Source organism: Lepidochelys kempii, chromosome 1, assembly GCF_965140265.1.
Source record: "Lepidochelys kempii isolate rLepKem1 chromosome 1, rLepKem1.hap2, whole genome shotgun sequence".
In the NCBI taxonomy this organism is placed as follows: Eukaryota; Metazoa; Chordata; order Testudines; family Cheloniidae; genus Lepidochelys; species Lepidochelys kempii.
Genome location: NC_133256.1, coordinates 351,703,880 through 351,721,978, shown reverse-complemented (window position 1 = coordinate 351,721,978; position 18,099 = coordinate 351,703,880). Strand labels below are relative to the sequence as shown.

Sequence of the window (18,099 nt, the reverse complement as noted above, 5' to 3'; positions counted from 1 at the left end):
GGTACAGTGCTGGGGGATTGGGATCCCCCAAGGGTGCAGTGCCAGGGGGGCGGGGATCCCCAGAGGGGGGTGCAGTGCCAGGCGGGCTGGGATCCCCAGAGGGTACAGTGCTGGGGGATTGGGATCCACGGGGGTGGGGTGCAGTGCCAGGATGGTGGGGATCCCCAGAGGGTGCAGTGTTGGGGGATTGGGATCCCCCCGAGGGTGCAGTGCCAGGGGGCAGGGATCCCCAGGGGGGTTTAGTGTCAGGGGGGCAGGGATCCCCGGGGGGGGTTTAGTGCCAGGAGGGTGGGGATCCCTGGGGGGGTGTAGTGCCAGGGGGGCGGGGATCTCCAGTGGTTGCAGTGACAGGTGGGTGGGGTTCCTGAGAGGGGGGTGCAGTGCCAGGGGGGTGGGGATCCCCAGGGGGGTGCAGTGCCGGCGCGGTGGGGCTCCCCAGGGGGTGGTGGGGATGTGGGGATTCCCCTGGGGGGGGTGCAGTGCTGGGGGGGCGGTGGGTATCCCCAGGGGCAGGGGGATCCCCCTGCGGGGGCGCAGTGCCGGGGGGTTGGGGATCCCCAGGGGGCGGGGGGATCCCCTGCGGGAGTGCAGTGTCAGGGGGGCGGTGGGGCTCCCCAGGGGGGTGCAGTGACAAGTGGGTGGGGTTCCTGAGAGGGGGGTGCAGTGCCGGGGGGCAGGGATTCCCAGGGGGGTGCAGTGCCGGGTGGGCGGTGGGGCTCCCCAGGGGCCGGGGGGATCCCCGGGGGGGCGCAGTGCCGGGGGGGGCGGTGGGGCTCCCCAGGGGCCGGGGGATCCCCGGGGGGGCGCAGTGCCGGGGGGCGAGGGGGCTCCCCAGGGGCCGGGGGGATCCCCGGGGGGGGCGCAGTGCCAGGGGGGCGGTGGGGCTCCCCAGGGGCCGGGGGGATCCCCGGGGGGGCGCAGTGGGGCTCCCCAGGGGCCGGGGGGATCCCCGGGGGGGCGCAGTGCCAGGGAGCGGGGGGGATCCCCAGGGGCCGGGGGGATCCCCGGGGGGGCGCAGTGCCAGGGAGCGGGGGGGATCCCCAGGGGCCGGGGGATCCCCGGGGGCGCAGTGCCGGGGGGGGGCGAGGGGGTTCCCCAGGGGCCGGGGGGATCCCCGGGGGCGCAGTGCCGGGGGGCGGGGGGATCCCCAGGGGCCTGGGGGATCCCCGGGGGGGCGCAGTGCCGGGGGGGCGAGTGGGCTCCCCAAGGGCCGGGGGGATCCCCGGGGGGGCGCAGTGCCAGGGAGCGGGGGGATCCCCAGGGGCCGGGGGGATCCCCGGGGGCGCAGTGCCAGGGAGCGGGGGGGCTCCCCAAGGGCCGGGGGGATCCCCGGGGGGGCGCAGTGCCAGGGAGCGGGGGGCTCCCCAGGGGCCGGGGGGATCCCCGGGGGGGGCGCAGTGCCAGGGGGGGCGAGGGGGCTCCCCAGGGGCCGGGGGGATCCCCGGGGGCGCAGTGCCGGGGGGCGGGGGGGATCCCCAGGGGCGGCACCCCGGCCCGGCGGTGACTCTCTCTCTCCCCCCCCCGGCCAGCGCTGCGCTGTGCGGGCTCTAGGTCCCGCGGCCCCGCCGCCCCCGCGCCGCCCCCCGCCCGCACGGACCATGCCGCTGCCGCCCGCCGCCGGCCAACATGAGACTCCGGAGCCGCCGCCGGAGCAGCCGCCGCCTGCGCGCCCGCCCCGCGCGGTGGCCGGGGAGCCGGGGGAGCCCGCGGGCCGCGCCCGGGACGAGACCCCCTATGCCAGCATCGAGCCCCCGGCCCCCCGCGCCGAGCCGCCGCCGCCGGCCCGCATGGAGGACGCCGCCGCCAGCGCCATCGTGGTGCGCATCGGGATCCCCGACCTGCAGCAGACGGTGAGTGGGGCCGGGCGGGACCGGCGCGGGATCCGGAGCGGGACCGGCCGGCGCCCCTGGGACCCGCCGGCCCCCGCCGAGGGGCTGTGACAGCCGCCGCTTAACCCCTGCGCTGCTGGAGCCCCGCGGCAGGTCCCCGCTGAACGCGGCGCTTGCTGCCTGGCTAAACTTTACCCCAACTGCAGCGCCGGGGAGAGCTGGGCGGAGGAGGGGAGAGGCTCCCAGCCCAGACCCTTCCAGCGAGAGTCCAGCTGGGGCCCAGCTGCCCCCGGCTGGGAGCGTGCCGTGGGAACCCTCTCCCCGGCTGGGAGCGTGCCGTGGGAACCCTCTCCCCGGCTGGGTGTGTGGCGTGGGAACCTCTCCCCGGCTGGGTGTGTGGCGTGGGAACCCCTCCCCGGCTGGGTGCACGGGAACCCTCTCCCCGGCTGGGTGCACGGGAACCCTCTCCCCGGCTGGGAGCGTGGCACGGGAACCCTCTCCCCGGCTGGGTGCACGGGAACCCTCTCCCCGGCTGGGAGCGTGGCATGGGAACCCTCTCCCCGGCTGGGAGCGTGGCATGGGAACCCTCTCCCCGGCTGGGAGCGTGGCATGGGAACCCTCTCCCCGGCTGGGAGCGTGGCATGGGAACCCTCTCCCCGGCTGGGAGCGTGGCATGGGAACCCTCTCCCCGGCTGGGTGTGTGGCACGGGAACCCTTCCCCGGCTGGGTGCACGGGAACCCTTCCCCGGCTGGGAGCGTGCCGTGGGAACCTCTCCCTGGCTGGGTGCACGGGAACCCTCTCCCCGGCTGGGTGCGTGGCTTGGGAACCCTCTCCCCGGCTGGGTGCGTGGCATGGGAACCCTCTCCCCGGCTGGGAGCGTGGCATGGGAACCCTCTCCCCGGCTGGGAGCGTGGCATGGGAACCCTCTCCCCGGCTGGGAGCGTGGCATGGGAACCCTCTCCCCGGCTGGGAGCGTGGCATGGGAACCCTCTCCCCGGCTGGGAGCGTGGCATGGGAACCCTCTCCCCGGCTGGGAGCGTGGCATGGGAACCCTCTCCCCGGCTGGGAGCGTGGCATGGGAACCCTCTCCCCGGCTGGGAGCGTGGCATGGGAACCCTCTCCCCGGCTGGGTGCGTGGCATGGGAACCCTCTCCCCGGCTGGGTGCGTGGCATGGGAACCCTCTCCCCGGCTGGGAGCGTGGCATGGGAACCCTCTCCCCGGCTGGGTGCGTGGCATGGGAACCCTCTCCCCGGCTGGGTGCGTGGCATGGGAACCCTCTCCCCGGCTGGGTGCGTGGCATGGGAACCCTTCCCCGGCTGGGTGCGTGGCATGGGAAACCTCCCCGGCTGGGTGCACGGGAACCTCTCCCCGGCTGGGTGCGTGGCTTGGGAACCCTCTCCCCGGCTGGGTGCGTGGCTTGGGAACCCTCTCCCCGGCTGGGTGCGTGGCTTGGGAACCCTCTCCCCGGCTGGGTGCGTGGCATGGGAAACCTCCCCGGCTGGGTGCACGGGAACCCTCTCCCCGGCTGGGTGCGTGGCTTGGGAACCCTCTCCCCGGCTGGGTGCGTGGCTTGGGAACCCTCTCCCCGGCTGGGTGTGTGGCATGGGAAACCTCCCCGGCTGGGTGCACGGGAACCCTCTCCCCGGCTGGGTGCGTGGCTTGGGAACCCTCTCCCCGGCTGGGTGCGTGGCTTGGGAACCCTCTCCCCAGCTGGGTGCGCGCCTGCCACTGGAACTGGTGCTGCCCCAGCCCTGCACCCAGGTGGTAGGACCAGAGGAGCGGGCATGACAAGCTCCATCATGCCCTGTCTCATCCATCCCCCCAGCCTGGCTCCTCAGGGCTGGCCTGGAGTATGCCCCAGTCCCTGGGAGCCAGGGACTCAGCCCTGGACTCTGACTCGCTCGCCGCCCCCCCCTCCCCCAGCACTGCTGGCAGGGAGAGCTGCTGAGTCTGAAAGACCAGGAGCAAATTCCCAGCTAATCAGGCCCCTTGCGGCTGCCAAGCACAGGGCCAGTCCCAGCTGGGGAGTTGAAGGAGCTGGCATCCCCTCGGTGCCCCTGTGCAGTGTGCCTGATGGTGAGGGTTGGTTCTCCCTCTTATTCTGCCCCAGCCACCTGGCTCCAGGCTGGGGCTCTCGCTTGCCTCTGCATCCGCCTGACAAGATGCAGTGATCTTGCAGAAGGAGCACCATTGCTGGGACAGGCAGTGCTGCAGATGGGAGAGGCACCGGGGCAGGCTGGCTGGCTGCACAGAGCTGCTCAGGAGGAAGAAACTGCCTGGGACTGGAGCCTGCTGCACATTAGGACATGGCTCCTAAGTCAATGCAGCGTCCTTCTGCCTCAGAGCACAGGCAGGGCTGCCTGAAGCCTGCGCTGACAGCAGGAGGGATGGAGCCAGGAGAGGAGCTGAGTTACTGTAGCACAGATTGAAACTAGTTACTGCTGGTCTGATACCTCACGGCGCATGATAAAGAGGGATTCTGCTGAGATCGGGCTGTTGGTGACGGGAGAGCTACAGCGGGTGTTAGTGGAGGGCACGGGGTATCAGTGAGGGGGTGTGACACCCCGTGCCCTGCTCTAACACCCGCTATATCACACCCCATCACTGAGACAGCGGGTGTTAGAGCAGGGCGCGGTGTATCAGTGAGGGGGTGTGATACAATCGGTGTTAGAGCAGGGCGCGGTGTATCTATCAGTGACGGGGTGTGATACACCGCGCCCTGCTCTAACACCCGCTGTATCACACCCGCTCACTGATACAACGTTCTCTGCTCGATCAGTGATGGAGTGTGATATGTTGTGGTCCGCTCTTAACACCTGCTGTGTCAGTGAGGTGTGTGTGATACATTGTAGTGTGCCCTGCCATAACACTCAGATATACCCGAGGGGGGTGTGATACAGCTGGGCGTTATAGCAGGGCACAGTGTGTCACTGAGGGCAGGGGTTGGAGCTGGTTGAGGGGTGTCACTGAGGGTGGGCGATGGAGCCGGGCCCAGGGCGTCGGTGGGCACTGGAGCCTGGTGTCAGTGAATGCGGGTGTTGGAGCAAGGCATGGGGTATGTGGGAGCTGTATTGCTGGGTGTTGCATGGCAGGGAGGGTGTGTCTACACTGCAGTAAAACACCCGTGGCTGGCCCGTGTCAGCTGATCCAGGCTCGCAGGGCTCTAAACTTGCTGTGTAGACATTCGGACTCTGGGACCCCTTGAGTGGGAGGGTCCCAGAGCCTGGACTCCAGCCTGAGCCCAGATGTCTACACTGCAGTTTTAGAGCCCCACGCCCTGAGCCCTGTGAGCCTGTCAGCGGCCGTGGGCCAGCCACGGGTATTACTGCAGGGTGAACATACCCTGCGTGGCTCTCCTGGCAGGCTGTGGTCTGGTAGCCTAACAACTCCGGATAACAACTCCGGATAACAGAGAGCACAAAGACTCTGCACCCGCCAATTCCAGAGCTATAGCTCAGTGGGGTGGTGAGCGTGAGACAACGTAGTGCTGAACAGGCTGGACTGCTGCCTATTCTGTGTCATCCATGGGTGGCCTGAGCGATGCCTCACCCCTGGGGAAGCACAGCAGTGGGGTCTGTTAGGGCAGATGCTGCTTCTCCTCTGGGATAGGGAAAGAGCTCTGAAATACTGCCCCATAGCACCCCCATGTTACCGCAATGTCCAGCATGCTCACAGGCAGGGGAATGGACTCTAGCTCCCCCTTCGGAGCTCTCTCCAGCACTGCTGCGTTAGCTCAGCCCTGCCTGGCGCGTGACCCCGTATTGCCCCCATACAGAATTTCCATCGGATGTCCCCATTCCTGAGAGATGGGACGGATTTCTGCAGATTTCTTTATTCTTTGTGAAATTTGTCCCAGCCCCTTCTAAGTGAGGGGCTCAGGGAGGAGGGTCTGAAGAACTCGGTGCTCTCGGCTCTGCAGAGCAGCTGGAAGGAGCTGTGGAGGCAAAGGAGGGACGCTGCACTGCCTTTGCTGTCGAAGAATCGACGGTGTGTTTTAATGAGAACTGACCTTGTGCTGCAGGAGAGGCCTCAGCACACGCTTGCTGGCACTGAGCAGCTCCTGCCAGAGCCTCTGCTGGGATTCTGAGCCAGGCCTTTTTGGACGGCTCTCCTTCCCTCCCTGGCCAGAGGGGCAGAGTGCTTTGGTGCCCCCACCCCTCCCTCTCACCAGCCTGTGTGTCGGCGGTGTCCATGCTAACCCCTCCGCCTTTCCCAGATTGATCCCTGCGGCCACAGCCCCCACTCGCCTGCCAGCCTCTGTCCCGGAGCCTGCTGGGTCACGCGACGCTGTCAGCAGTGGCCCAGTGGGGTTGTCAGTACAGTGCAGTCACACTTGGCATCGTTATCAGGATGCGGTGAGCCCACCTCTCATGAGCTGTTCCCCTTCCCTGGTGCCCTCTCCTCCTGTGGGCACCCAGTCGGCTTCCTGCTGCCCTCCAGGGCCCTGGCCCAGCCCTGCAAGGGGACAATCCCTGCCAGGCCATCCAGTCCCTCTCCAGGGTGGGGTAGTCACTACCTTGTCCAGACTGGCTCCCCTCATCAGCCCCAGGGCAGATTGTGGGTCAGGAGGCCTGGTGGGAGAACTGGGTGCTGCTCTGGCCCCATCACCAGAGAACGTGTGCATCTCTACAGGCCCAACCGAGGAGACCTCACCTTCCCTAAGGCGAATCTGTGCACACAGGAAGGGGGAGCAGAGAGGAAATGCGGCACTGCAGAGAGCCCACAGCTCTGCCAAGGAGCGGGCGGTGCACGTGTGCAGGGGGCCCATAGGGCTGTTCCACCACCGGCCCCGTGGGGCTGGGGGGCAGCTTAGCTCAGCAGGCCCAGGAGGCAGGCTGGTGACTTCCCGCTGGGGAAGGTGGCGCGTTTAACATGCAGGCAGGAATGTGGAGCGGTGGCAGAGGGGGTGTGTAGGGCATGGGCTGCTGCGCCCTGATAAGAGCAGAGAGGTGCTTGCATTCCACCAGGCAAGGCCTGCTCACACCACATGCCTGGTTAATGTTTAGAGGAATTCTCTGCAGTCTCGGCTCTGGCTCAGGGCACAGGCACCTGGCAATTTTACAGCCAGAGCTGGGAAGCTCCCAGCGTGGTCACGCACACAGCGCCAGGCGGATAACAACTCCGGATAACAGAGAGCACAAAGACTCTGCACCCGCCAACTCCAGAGCTATAGCTCAGTGGGGTGGTGAGCGTGAGACAACGTAGTGCTGAACAGGCTGGACTGCTGCCTATTCTGTGTCATCCACGGGTGGCCTGAGCGATGCCTCACCCCTGGGGAAGCACAGCAGTGGGGTCTGTTAGGGCAGATGTTGCTTCTCCTCTGGGATAGGGAAAGAGCTCTGAAATACTGCCCCATAGCACCCCCATGTTACCGCAATGTCCAGCATGCTCACAGGCAGGGGAATGGACTCTAGCTCCCCCTTCGGAGCTCTCTCCAGCACTGCTGCGTTAGCTCAGCCCTGCCTGGCGCGTGACCCCGTATTGCCCCCATACAGAATTTCCATCGGATGTCCCCATTCCTGAGAGATGGGACGGATTTCTGCAGATTTCTTTATTCTTTGTGAAATTTGTCCCAGCCCCTTCTAAGCCAAGCCACAGGGGTTTTTCTTTTTCTGCCACGCAGCTTGGGGGCCTCTTCCTGCAACCAGGAGCTACTAAATCAGCCGGACCTGTTTCAATGGGCCTGCCACCCTCTCCCGAGGATGGGGCAGGGGATCGCCGAGGGGTCTAAGGCACTAGCGCCAGGGATTTTAAAGCTGAGCTCTATGGCTCCATCCTCTGTGTGAGCAGATCCGGGCAGGGAATGTCCCTGATGGACAGTCCCATGTGGGAGGAGCCCCTCTGTGGCTCTTCTTAGCAAAGGCTCATGGAGAGGTAGCAGCTCTGCTCTCAGCTGCGCAAGGAGACCCATCTTCCCATGTTATCCCATAGTCCCATTACCTTCCAGAGCAGTGTTTGGGCATCGCTGTTTCGGACGTGTGTGGCAATAGCTCTGCAGCTCCCAGCAGAGATCGGGGCCCGTTGTGGCGGGCACTGTACAGACCCAGAGTGAGAGGCAGCCCCTCTCTGGACTTCCATCGACCCTGAGAATTAGCTCTTTAGGGCCTGGGAAGTGGGATATTACAGGCACCACATGGTTGTGGCTGAACTGGAGCCATCGGGACCCAGGTGGCGTAAAAGGGTTTTGTCCCGTCTCTATAGCTGGCTCCTAACTCACAGCCTGGCCTCCTGCAGGGCAAAACTTCCTGTCTGGGTTCCCTGCACATTAGGGTGACCATATGTCCCGCTTTGGCCGGGACAGACCCTTTTTTAAGCCCTGTTCCGGCCATCCCTACTTTTTTGGCAAAAAGTGCTCCACGGGCTAAGTGCTGCCTGCCCTCCTCGGCTCTGAACACCCTGCCTGGATCCTGCCCCCTGTCAGGGAGCGACAAGCCCTTGGCCCTTTCCCGGGGGATGATTCCCGTCCGGATCCATCCTCCTGTCAGGGAGCAACAGGCCCCTGACCCTTCTCTGGGGGTGCTTCTGGCTGGATCCATCCCGCTGTCAGGGAGTGACGGGGCCCTGGCCCTTCCCCCAGGGATGATTCCCAGATCCAACTGTCAGGGAGCGACAGGCCCCAGACTTTCCCATGGGGGCGATTCGTGGCTGTATGTGTCTCACAGGCTAGTTTTCCCTGATATTCTATCTGAGTTTCACTTCCTGTCCCTTTTGGATCCTCCTTTCCCCCTCGGGCTCTGTCCTAGCAGAGACTCACCCGCCCTTAGCCAGCTGTTCAGTGTTTCTCCGCATCTCCTTCCCTCCATCCCAGAGGGTCCTGTTGTGTGTCCCTGCACTCCCTCCATAGTCAGCATCGCTCTAGTCCTGTGGGGCTCAGCGCTGAGCCCTGCACCTCTGGGGTGGGAGAATCCAGCCTGAGCAGTAGCTGGCAGTAAGAGCCATCCTTCCCATCTTCTCTTTGCCTAGCAGCTGGCTTGTCAGGCTGGCAAGGCTGAGCATGCAGGCCCCCAGGAGCTCTGGGGTGCTGGGCAGGGAGCCCTTTTTCAGCTGTGTTCCTGGGGCTGCCCGAAGCTATTCCTGCTCCTTTTCCCTTGGAGTGAGGGTTCCAGCCTGGATCAGGCCTTTCGTCTTCCTGTGTTAGGAACAAGCAGCAGAGTGGCATTGTTCTCCAAGCATGCATGTGCCCTGGCACCCAGTAGTGCAGGGGCCTTGCCTGCTCTCCACTCCCAGGGCCCCCGCGGTCTCTGCGCGCCCTGCCTGCCCCCAGGGTCCACGCCGTCTCTGGGCCCCCTCCCTGCAACCTCGGAGGCTCCTCTCCCCTGTGAGACTCCCGGCCCAGGAACAGTGCATTCTGATCACAAGCAGGTAATTTCCACACTCGTTAGCTCTCACGATGGGAATCTCAGTAAGTTCCTCTGCAACTTGCCTGGCAGATTTGTAACTGCTCCTCTGCCCGGCTTTGCTGGTGCCTGCTCCCCCTGGCTGCCCTCTCAGTGCCTGATGCACCTCTGGGGAGAAGATGAGGTTTGAATCTCCAGGCTGAGACATTCTTGGCCAGCTCTGGCTCATACCCTCCCCTCCCCTCCTCCTGGCTCTGCCCCAACGGTGCCGTCCCTGGGTTGCACAGGGGGCTTCAGCCTCCAGCACTGGCCTAGAACGTGTAGGGTCAGGGTGTGTGTTGCCTTTTTGCTCTGGGCCATTCCCGGGGGGGTTGGTAAGGACCCTCCCTCTGAGCCAGCTCTCAGAGGATGCAGTGAGTTCAGTCCTGGGGTCCCTGGCTGGGCACGGCACAAGCCGCATGTGGGGTTAGTGCCACTAGTGGGTCAGGAGGGTTTCCACGCATTGGGCCAGACTCAGCAGCTGTTCTGCCAGCCCCTGGTTAAGGGGGAGGGCCTTTAGCGCTGGGCAGGTGTAGGCCTGCTGGCTCCGTACTCTGCCAGCCCTGTGGCACAGGCAGGACTGATGGGGCATACTGGAAGGGAGACTGGCCTATTTGCAGGTTGTCTGGACCCCTAGAGAGGAAGTGGGGTGCAGCGCACCTGGGATGCATGAGCTGCCTTCCAGCTGGGTTTACAGAAAGGCCCCGGGGCCTGGGAAGGGGCGGGCGGGAAGGGGCAGGGCATGTCGCTATTAATGTACATCGCTCAGGGGTGTGAATGGGGGACTGGAACAATGTGTACAGTGGGGGTGGGGCTGAGAGCCATTAAACCGAACTGTAAACTCTGGATATGAGGGAAACCACTTCGCGCCAGGGGGTGCAGCAGCTCCCCAGCACCTCTGGTTCCACCTATGGGTGTGAATACGCCACCCGCCGAGCGACATAAGTTGCACCGAGCTAAGCGCCGGTGTGGACAGCGCTAGGTCGTTGGGAGATGCTCTCTTGCTGACACAGCTACGCTGCTCGCTGCCGGGGTGGGGGTGGCGGTGGCGGGGGGGAGTATTTAAGTCCAGGGGAGAGCTCTCTCCCATTGGCTTAGACCGGCTCCATCTAGGGAGCTCAGTGCAGCTGTTAGCTCTCGAGTGTGGCCATAGCCTAGGAGAGAGCTGTCTGCAACAGAGGTGCCCGCGGGAAGGAGCGGCTGGACACTTGTAAGGGTGAGCTGGTGGGGGTGAGTTCTGCGCAGAACTGGCTAGAGCCAGGGAACCCTGCTAAGTTGCAGCTTGTGCAGCGGCCTTCGGAATGAGGGGAAGGAGTAATGTGGTCAGTGTAAGCTCAAAATGTGAACTGTAGACAGGGCATTGTCATCCTGTGGGCCTGTTTCCAGTAGGGTCCTGCAGGGATCGGTTCTTGGCTCTATGCTATTTAACATCTTTATCAATGACCTGGAAGCAAACATAAAATCATCGCTGATAAAGTTTGCAGATGACCCAGAAATTGGGGGAGTGGTAAATAATGAAGAGGACCCGTCACTGATACAGAGCGATCTGGATCTCCTGGTAAACTGGGTGCAATAAAACAATATGCATTTGAATTTGGCTAAACGGAAATGTATACATCTGGGAACAAAGAATTTAGGCTTTACTTCAGGATGGGCGACTCTACCCTGGGAAACAATGACTCTGAAAAAGCTTTGGGTGTTGAGGTGAATAATCAGCTCAATATGAGCTCCCGGTGTGACAAAAGGGCCAATGCGATCCTGGGGTGCATAAACCAAGGAATCTCTGGTAGGAGCAGAGCGGTTATTTTGCCACTCTCTGGAACTGGTGTGAACGGCTGGAATCCTGTGTCCCTTTCTGGTGCCCACAACTCAAGAAGGGTGCTGATAAATTGGAGAGGGGTCAGAGAAGAGCCACGAGAATGATTAAAGGGAGAAAAATCTCATAGAGAGAGACTCAAGGAGCTCAATCTGTTTAGCTTACCAAAGAGAAGGCTAAGGGGTGACTTTATTACAATCTATGAGTACTACAAGGGGAACAAATATTTAAAATGGGCTCCTCAATCTAGCAGAGGAAGGTCTAACAGGGTCCAGTGGCTGGAAGTTGAAGCTAGACAAATTCAGACTGGAAATAAGGTATAAATGTTTAACGGTGACAGTAATTAACCATTGGAACAATTTACCAAGGGTTGGGATGGATTCTCCATCACTGACCATTTTTAAACCAAGATTGGATTTTTGTCTAAAAGCTTTGCTCTAGAAATTATTGTGGGGCAGGTCTCTGACCCATGCTACATAGGAGGCCAGACTAGGTGATCACAATGGCCCCTTCTGGACTTGGAATCTATGAATAAAGGGGAAACTGAGGCAAGTGCACCTGTCATGCCACAGGAGAGCAACCTGAGGTGGGTGTTGTCTTTCACAGGAGTCCTGTTGGCAGGGCCAACAATACCTCGCTCTCTCCCAGACAGATTCTGGGGGGAGTCCTTGGGTCTGCACAGGGGATGCAGTCTCTCAAGCATCTGTGCAATGGCAGAGGCTCTGGGTGCTGGTCCCTTGGTCCTCCATTGTCCAATCAAGGAGATGAGTTCCCTTCTGAATGGCAGTGAGCGGAGGTGAAGGTGCACTCAGAGTGGAGCAGGGCAAGAACCTGATTCTCCTTCCAGCTTGGCCCATGGAGGGTGCAAATGTAAGAGGAGAGCGCTGGGAGCGGGGGCTGGGCACTAGGAAGACTATATGGCTCAGCTTTAACTGGAGGGGGCAGGAGTGGACAAGGGAGGGGGGTACAAATAATGAATGGAAAGAGAAGATAGACTGGAGGCTGCTGTTTGCACACTCACAATATGAGAACCGGGAATCTGAATGGCAGCACATTCAAACTGCTAAAAGGAAATAGTCTTTTACAGAGCCAGGGGGACTGCTCCCGCACGCCTTTAGCAAAGAGCTTGACAAGAGTGAGGAAAGGATCAGCCACTGATATGGATAATGGGCCCATCCCCAGCTACGTGAGATGGGATGAAAAGAAGGGCTCTGAACCCTAAGTCTGCAGGGTGTGATCCAGCCACTCGCTGGTGGGGTTAGGGAGACACTCCCTTTGAGCAGGTACTTCCACAATTGCCTACTGGGGCTGTCAGACTTTCCTCTGCTATGGCTGATGTTGGCTGCTGCCAGAGACAGGCTGTGTTGTTTGTACTTCAGTTGTACCTGGGGGCCCCGGGCAGTGCCCCACCGTGCTGGGTGGCGCTCAGGCACAGTACAGAGTCCCGGCCCTGCAGCCCGCAATGCACTGTTGACAGAACTCATGCTCCTGTTGTCCAAACACAGCCAGATCCCCCTGGGACCCTCTGTGCTGTCTGATCATGTCTAGATGGAAGTTTTTGCTGCTGTTCCAACTCGAGTTAGCTAATGCAGGTGTGAACGCCCATCCACATGCTCACCACCTTTGCGTGCTGCTGGAGTGGCAGCGTGCCCTGGGTCTTGGGGGTGAGCGGGTGAGCAGTTGGCAGGGCCTAGGAGAATGCACTCTCCTGCAGGGTGCAAGTGGGCTGGATTTAGTGCTCTCTCATTCTGGCGTCAGTGAGTGAAAAGAAGGATGTGGTTCAGTTTGGAATGGAGGGCAGCAAGCTCAGTCAGTCAGGGCAGAGGTGTGACCTGAAGGATCGCAGTTCATTCCCAGGGGATCTCAGGAGTCTTTTGGTGATGTGTCAGAATGGGCTGGAGAGAGAGATGGGGGTTATAGATGGGGACCAGTTATGTTCACAGATGTCCCCACAGGTGACACTGACACCTGCCACAGAGCTCTTGGGGAGGGCTGGAGAACATAAGAATGGCTATAGTGGGTCAGACCAAAGGTCCATCTATCCCAGTGTCCTGTCTTCCGACAGTGGCCAATGCCAGGTGCCCCAGAGGGAATGAACAGAACAGGGAATCATCAAGTGATCCATCCCGTCGCCCATTCCCAGCTTCTGGCAAACAGAGGCTAGGGACACCATCCCTGCTCATCCTGGCTAACAGCCACTGATGGACCTATCCTCCATGAATATATCTAGTTCTTTTTTGAAACCCTGTTATAGTCTTGGCCCTCACAACATCCTCTGGCAAGGAGTTCCACAGGTTGACGGTGCATTGTGTGAAAAAATACTTCCTTTTGTTTGTTTTAAACATGTTGCCTTTTAATTTCATGGGGTGTCCCTTAGTTCTTGTGTTATGAGAAGGAGTAAATAACACTACCTTATTTACTTTCTCCACACCAGTCATGATTTTATAGACCTGAATCATATCCTCCTTTGGTCATCTCTTTTCTAAGCTGAAAAGTCCCAGTCTTATTAATCTCTCCTCATATGGCAGCCATTCCATACCCCTAATCATTTTTGTTGCCCCTTTTCTGAACCTTTTCCAATTCCAATGTATCTTTTTTGAGATGGGGCGACCACATCTGCTTGCAGTATTCAAGATGTGGGCATACCATGGATTTCTATAGAGGCAATGTGATATTTTCTGTCTTATTATCTATCCCTTTCTTAATGATTCCCAGCATTCTGTTCGCTTTTTTAAACTGCTGCTGCACATTGAGTGGATGTTTTCAGAGAACTATCCACAGTGACTCCAAGATCTCTTTCTTGAGTGGTAACAGCTAATTTAGACCCCATCATTTTATACAGATAGTTGGGATTATGTTTTCTAATGTGCATTACTTTGCATTTATCCATATTGAATTTCATCTGCCATTTTGTTGCCCAGTCATCCAGTTTTGGGAGATCCCTTTGTAACTCTTCACAATCTGCTTTGGACTTAACTATCTTGAGTAGTTTTGTATCATCTGTAAATTTTACCACCTCCCTGTTTACCCCTTTTTCCAGATCATTTATGAATATATGGAATAGGATTAGTCCCAGTACTGGGAGGACATTATTTACCTCTCTCCTTTCTGAAAACTGACCACTTATCAGTGAGGGGATGTGAAACAGCAGATGTTAGAGGAGGGCATGGTGTATCAGTGGGTGTGTGTGATTGGTAACTGGTTAAAAGATAGGAAACAAAGGTAACTGATACCCCGTGCCCTGCTCTACCCCCCACTGTATCAGTGGCTGTGTGTGTGATACGGTGGGGGGGGGTACAGCAGGGTACAGGGTATCAGTTGCCTTTGTTTCCTATCTTTTAACCAGTTACCAATCCATGAGAGGACCTTCCCTCTTATCCCATGACAGCTTACTTTGCTTAAGAGCCTTTGGTGAGGGACCTTGTCAAAGGCTTTCTGAAAACCTAAGTACACTATATCCACTGGATCCCCCTTGTCACCTGCTTGTTGAACCTCTCAAAAAATTCTAGTTGATTGGTGTGGCATGATTTCCCTTTATAAAAACTATGCTGACTCTTCCCTAACAAATTCTGTTCATCTATGTCTCTGACAATTTTGTTCTTTACTGTTGTTTCAACCAGTTTGCCTGGTACTGAAGTCAGGCTTACTGGCCTGTAATTGCTGGGTTCACCCTGGGAGCCCAGAGGTGACCCCGTTGGAGGGAAGGGGTGAGTGACTCCTGAAGAGGGGATGTACTGGAGCCTGCCTTGTTGACTTCAGGAAAGCTTTAGATCAGGGTTTCTCAAACTTCATTGCACCGCCACCCCCTTCTGACAACAAAAATTACTACATGACCCCGGAAATGGGGACCAAAGCCCGAGCCCTATCTCCCTGGGGGGCCCAAAGCTTGAGGTCTTCAGCCATGGGCTGTGGGGCTCAGACTTTGGCTTCAACCCCGAGCCCCAGCAAGTCTAACACCAGCTCTGGTGATCCCATTAAAATGGGTTTGTGACCCACTTTGGGGTCCCAACCCACAGTCAGAGAACTGCTGCTTTAGACGAAGCACCGTGTGCATAAATGCTTGATTCTGAGACTGACCAGCCAGGATCTGGCACAAAGCTACGTAAATCAGAGAGCAAATTGGTTACATGGTGTGACAGACTAGAAACCATCTGTCCAGGACTTACCTATTCTATCACTTGAAATCATCAACAGAGCAGAGACCCTAAGGAAGGAGGGGGTTACTCAGCATGCCAGCTAGGTCTCTAAGCCCAGGTTTATGGGAGACTCAGAGCCAGAGAGCAGGTAGGATGGCCAGCCAGGGACAATTAACACAGACAAGGAGGGGAAGCAGGCTGGATCAAGAACAGACAGTCCTCTTAGTGGGAAGATGCTAAATTGGGATGAAAGACAAAAAGCAGTTTGTGGGGGCGACACTGAACTGTGGACAAGCTCCTTTTGGTACCGCTGCTTCAGTGCAAACAAGTCCACGTCTCTCAGGAACTGCAGGGAACCAGGGATCCATAACTGTCCATGGCAGCAGACACTGTTGGCAATGACTCTAGACCTTGCAGGAGGGAGGAGGAGAGATGGCCACAGCTCCCCTCAGTCACCCCTTGCATTTCAGAAATGTTCAGGATCTGTAACTGAGCTGACTCCGGGGATGCACTCTTAGGGGCTAAGAGCTGGACACTGGTGCAAAGGGTCACAGGACTATTGGGAGCGACAATGGGTGCTCGAGAAATGCGACTGTCTATTTGCTGATTTCTTGTCTGTAGCTTCAGTGTTCTGGGCCTCTTAGGATCAGCTCAAGGAGTCTCAGGCCAATGAATAGTGTGTGACCCAGGCTGTTTTGGTGTGCGTAGGAATTGCTAATTCCTGTCCTGATGAACCATGTTTGAATGCAGTCTATGCTGTTTCATAGTGCTTGGGAATTTCATTCAGGCCTTCCCTGTAGAGGCGATTAAGCTTTTGATCTTTTTCAGAGATTCCAAGGCCAGAAGGGACAATTGTGATCTGACCTTCTGTATGTAGCACAGATTATAGAATTTTTTCACAATAATTCCTAGACCTGAGCTTTTAGAAAAACATCCAGTCTGGATTTAAAAATTGTCAGTGGTGGAGAAACGACCACGACCCTTGGTAAATTGTTCCAATGGTTAATAATTGTCACTGTTAAAAATATACCCCTTATTTCCAGTCTGAATTTATCTACCTTCGACTTCCAGCCATTGAATCACAGAATCATAGAATATCAGAGTTGGAAGGGACCTCTGGAGGTCATCAAGTCCAACCCCCTGCTCAAAGCAGGACCACTCCCCAACTAAATCATCCCAGCCAGGGCTTTCTCAAGCCTGACCTTAAAAACTTCTAAGGAAGGAGATTCCACCACCTCCCTAGGTAACGCATTCTAGTGTTTCACCACCCTTCTAGTGAAAAAGTTTTTCCTAATATCCAACCTAAACCTCCCCCACTGCAACTTGAGACCATTACTCCTTGAGACCATTACTCATCTGCTATCACTGAGAATAGTCTAGATCCATCCTCTTTGGATCCACCTTTCAGGTAGTTAAAAGCAGCTATCAAATCCCCCCTCATTCTTCTCTTCCGTAGACTAAACAATCCCAGTTCCCTCAGCCTCTCCTCATAAGTCATGTGTTCCAGACCCCTAATCATTTTTGTTGCCCTTCGCTGGACTCTCTCCAATTTTTCCACATCCTTGTTGTAGTGTGGGGCCCAAAACTGGACACAGTACTCCAGATGAGGCCTCACCAATGTCGAATAGAGGGGAACGATCACATCTCTCGATCTGCTGGCAATGCCCCTACTTATACACCCCAAAATGCCATTGGCCTTCTTGGCAACAAGGGCACACTGTTGACTCATATCCAGCTTCTCGTCCACTGTCACCCCTAGGTCCTTCTCTGCAGAACTGCTGCCGAGCCATTCGGTCCCTAGTCTGTAGCGGTGCATGGGATTCTTCCGTCCTAAGTTCAGGACTCTGCACTTGTCCTTGTTGAACCTCATCAGATTTCTTTTGGCCCAATCCTCCAATTTGTCTAGGTCCCTCTGTATCCTATCCCTGCCCTCCAGCGTATCTACCACTCCTCCCAGTTTAGTGTCATCCGCAAACTTGCTGAGGATGCAATCCACACCATCCTCCAGATCATTAATGAAGATATTAAACAAAACTGGCCTGAGGACCGACCCTTGGGGCACTCCGCTAGATACTGGCTGCCAACTAGACACGGAGCCATGGATCACTACCCGTTGAGCCCGACAATCTAGCCAGCTTTCTACCCACCTTGTAGTGCATCCATCCAGCCCATACTTCTTTAACTTGCTGGCAAGAATAGTGTGGGAGACCGTGTCAAAAGCTTTGCTAAAGTCAAGAAACAATACATCCACTGCTTTCCCTTCATCCACAGAACCAGTAATCTCATCATAAAAGGCGATTAGATTAGGCAGGCATGACTTTCCCTTGGTGAATCCATGCTGACTGTTCCTGATCACTTTCCTCTCTTCTAAGTGCTTCAGAATTGATTCCTTGAGGACATGCTCCATGATTTTTCTGGGGACTGAGGGGAGGCTGATTGGCCTGTAGTTGCCAGGATCCTCCTTCTTCCCTTTTTTTAAAGATTGGCACTACATTAGCCTTTTTCCAGTCATCTGGGACTTCCCCGGATCGCCATGAGTTTTCAAAGATAATGACCAATGGCTCTGCAATCACATCTTACAAAAACCCTTCTTGTTACTCTTGACATCTCTGGCTAGCTGCAGCTCCAGGTGCGATTTGGCTCTCCTGATATCATTCCTACATGCCTGAGCAATATTTTTATACTCTTCCCTGGTCATTTGTCCAATCTTCCACTTCTTGTAAGCTTCTTTTTTGTGTTTAAGATCAGCAAGGATTTCACTATTAAGCCAAGCTGGTCGCCTGCCGTATTTACTATTCTTTCTACACATCGGGATGGTTTGTCCCTGTAACCTCAATAGGGATTCTTTAAAATACAGCCAGTTCTCCTGGACTCCTTTCCCCCTCATGTTATTCTCCGAGGGGATCCTGCCCATTCGTTCCCGGAGGGAGTCAAAGTCTG

General features: G+C 57.9%; 1 protein-coding gene across 10 annotated transcripts in view; it reads left to right on the top strand.

Moving 5' to 3' along the window:
• The window catches only part of SHANK3 (SH3 and multiple ankyrin repeat domains 3), a 772,487-nt gene that overhangs the window by 101,753 nt on the left and 652,635 nt on the right, over positions 1–18,099 (top strand). For 9 of the 10 annotated variants that reach the window (XM_073329054.1, XM_073329055.1, XM_073329059.1 and 6 more), the window contains exon 1: positions 1,709–1,850. In XM_073329054.1, coding sequence (XP_073185155.1) covers positions 1,788–1,850 — 63 coding nt within the window. In that variant the 5' untranslated portion in view covers positions 1,709–1,787. Of the gene's footprint in view, positions 1–1,529; positions 1,851–18,099 lie in introns of those variants that run through there. The other variant, XM_073329053.1, reaches the window with a different exon arrangement.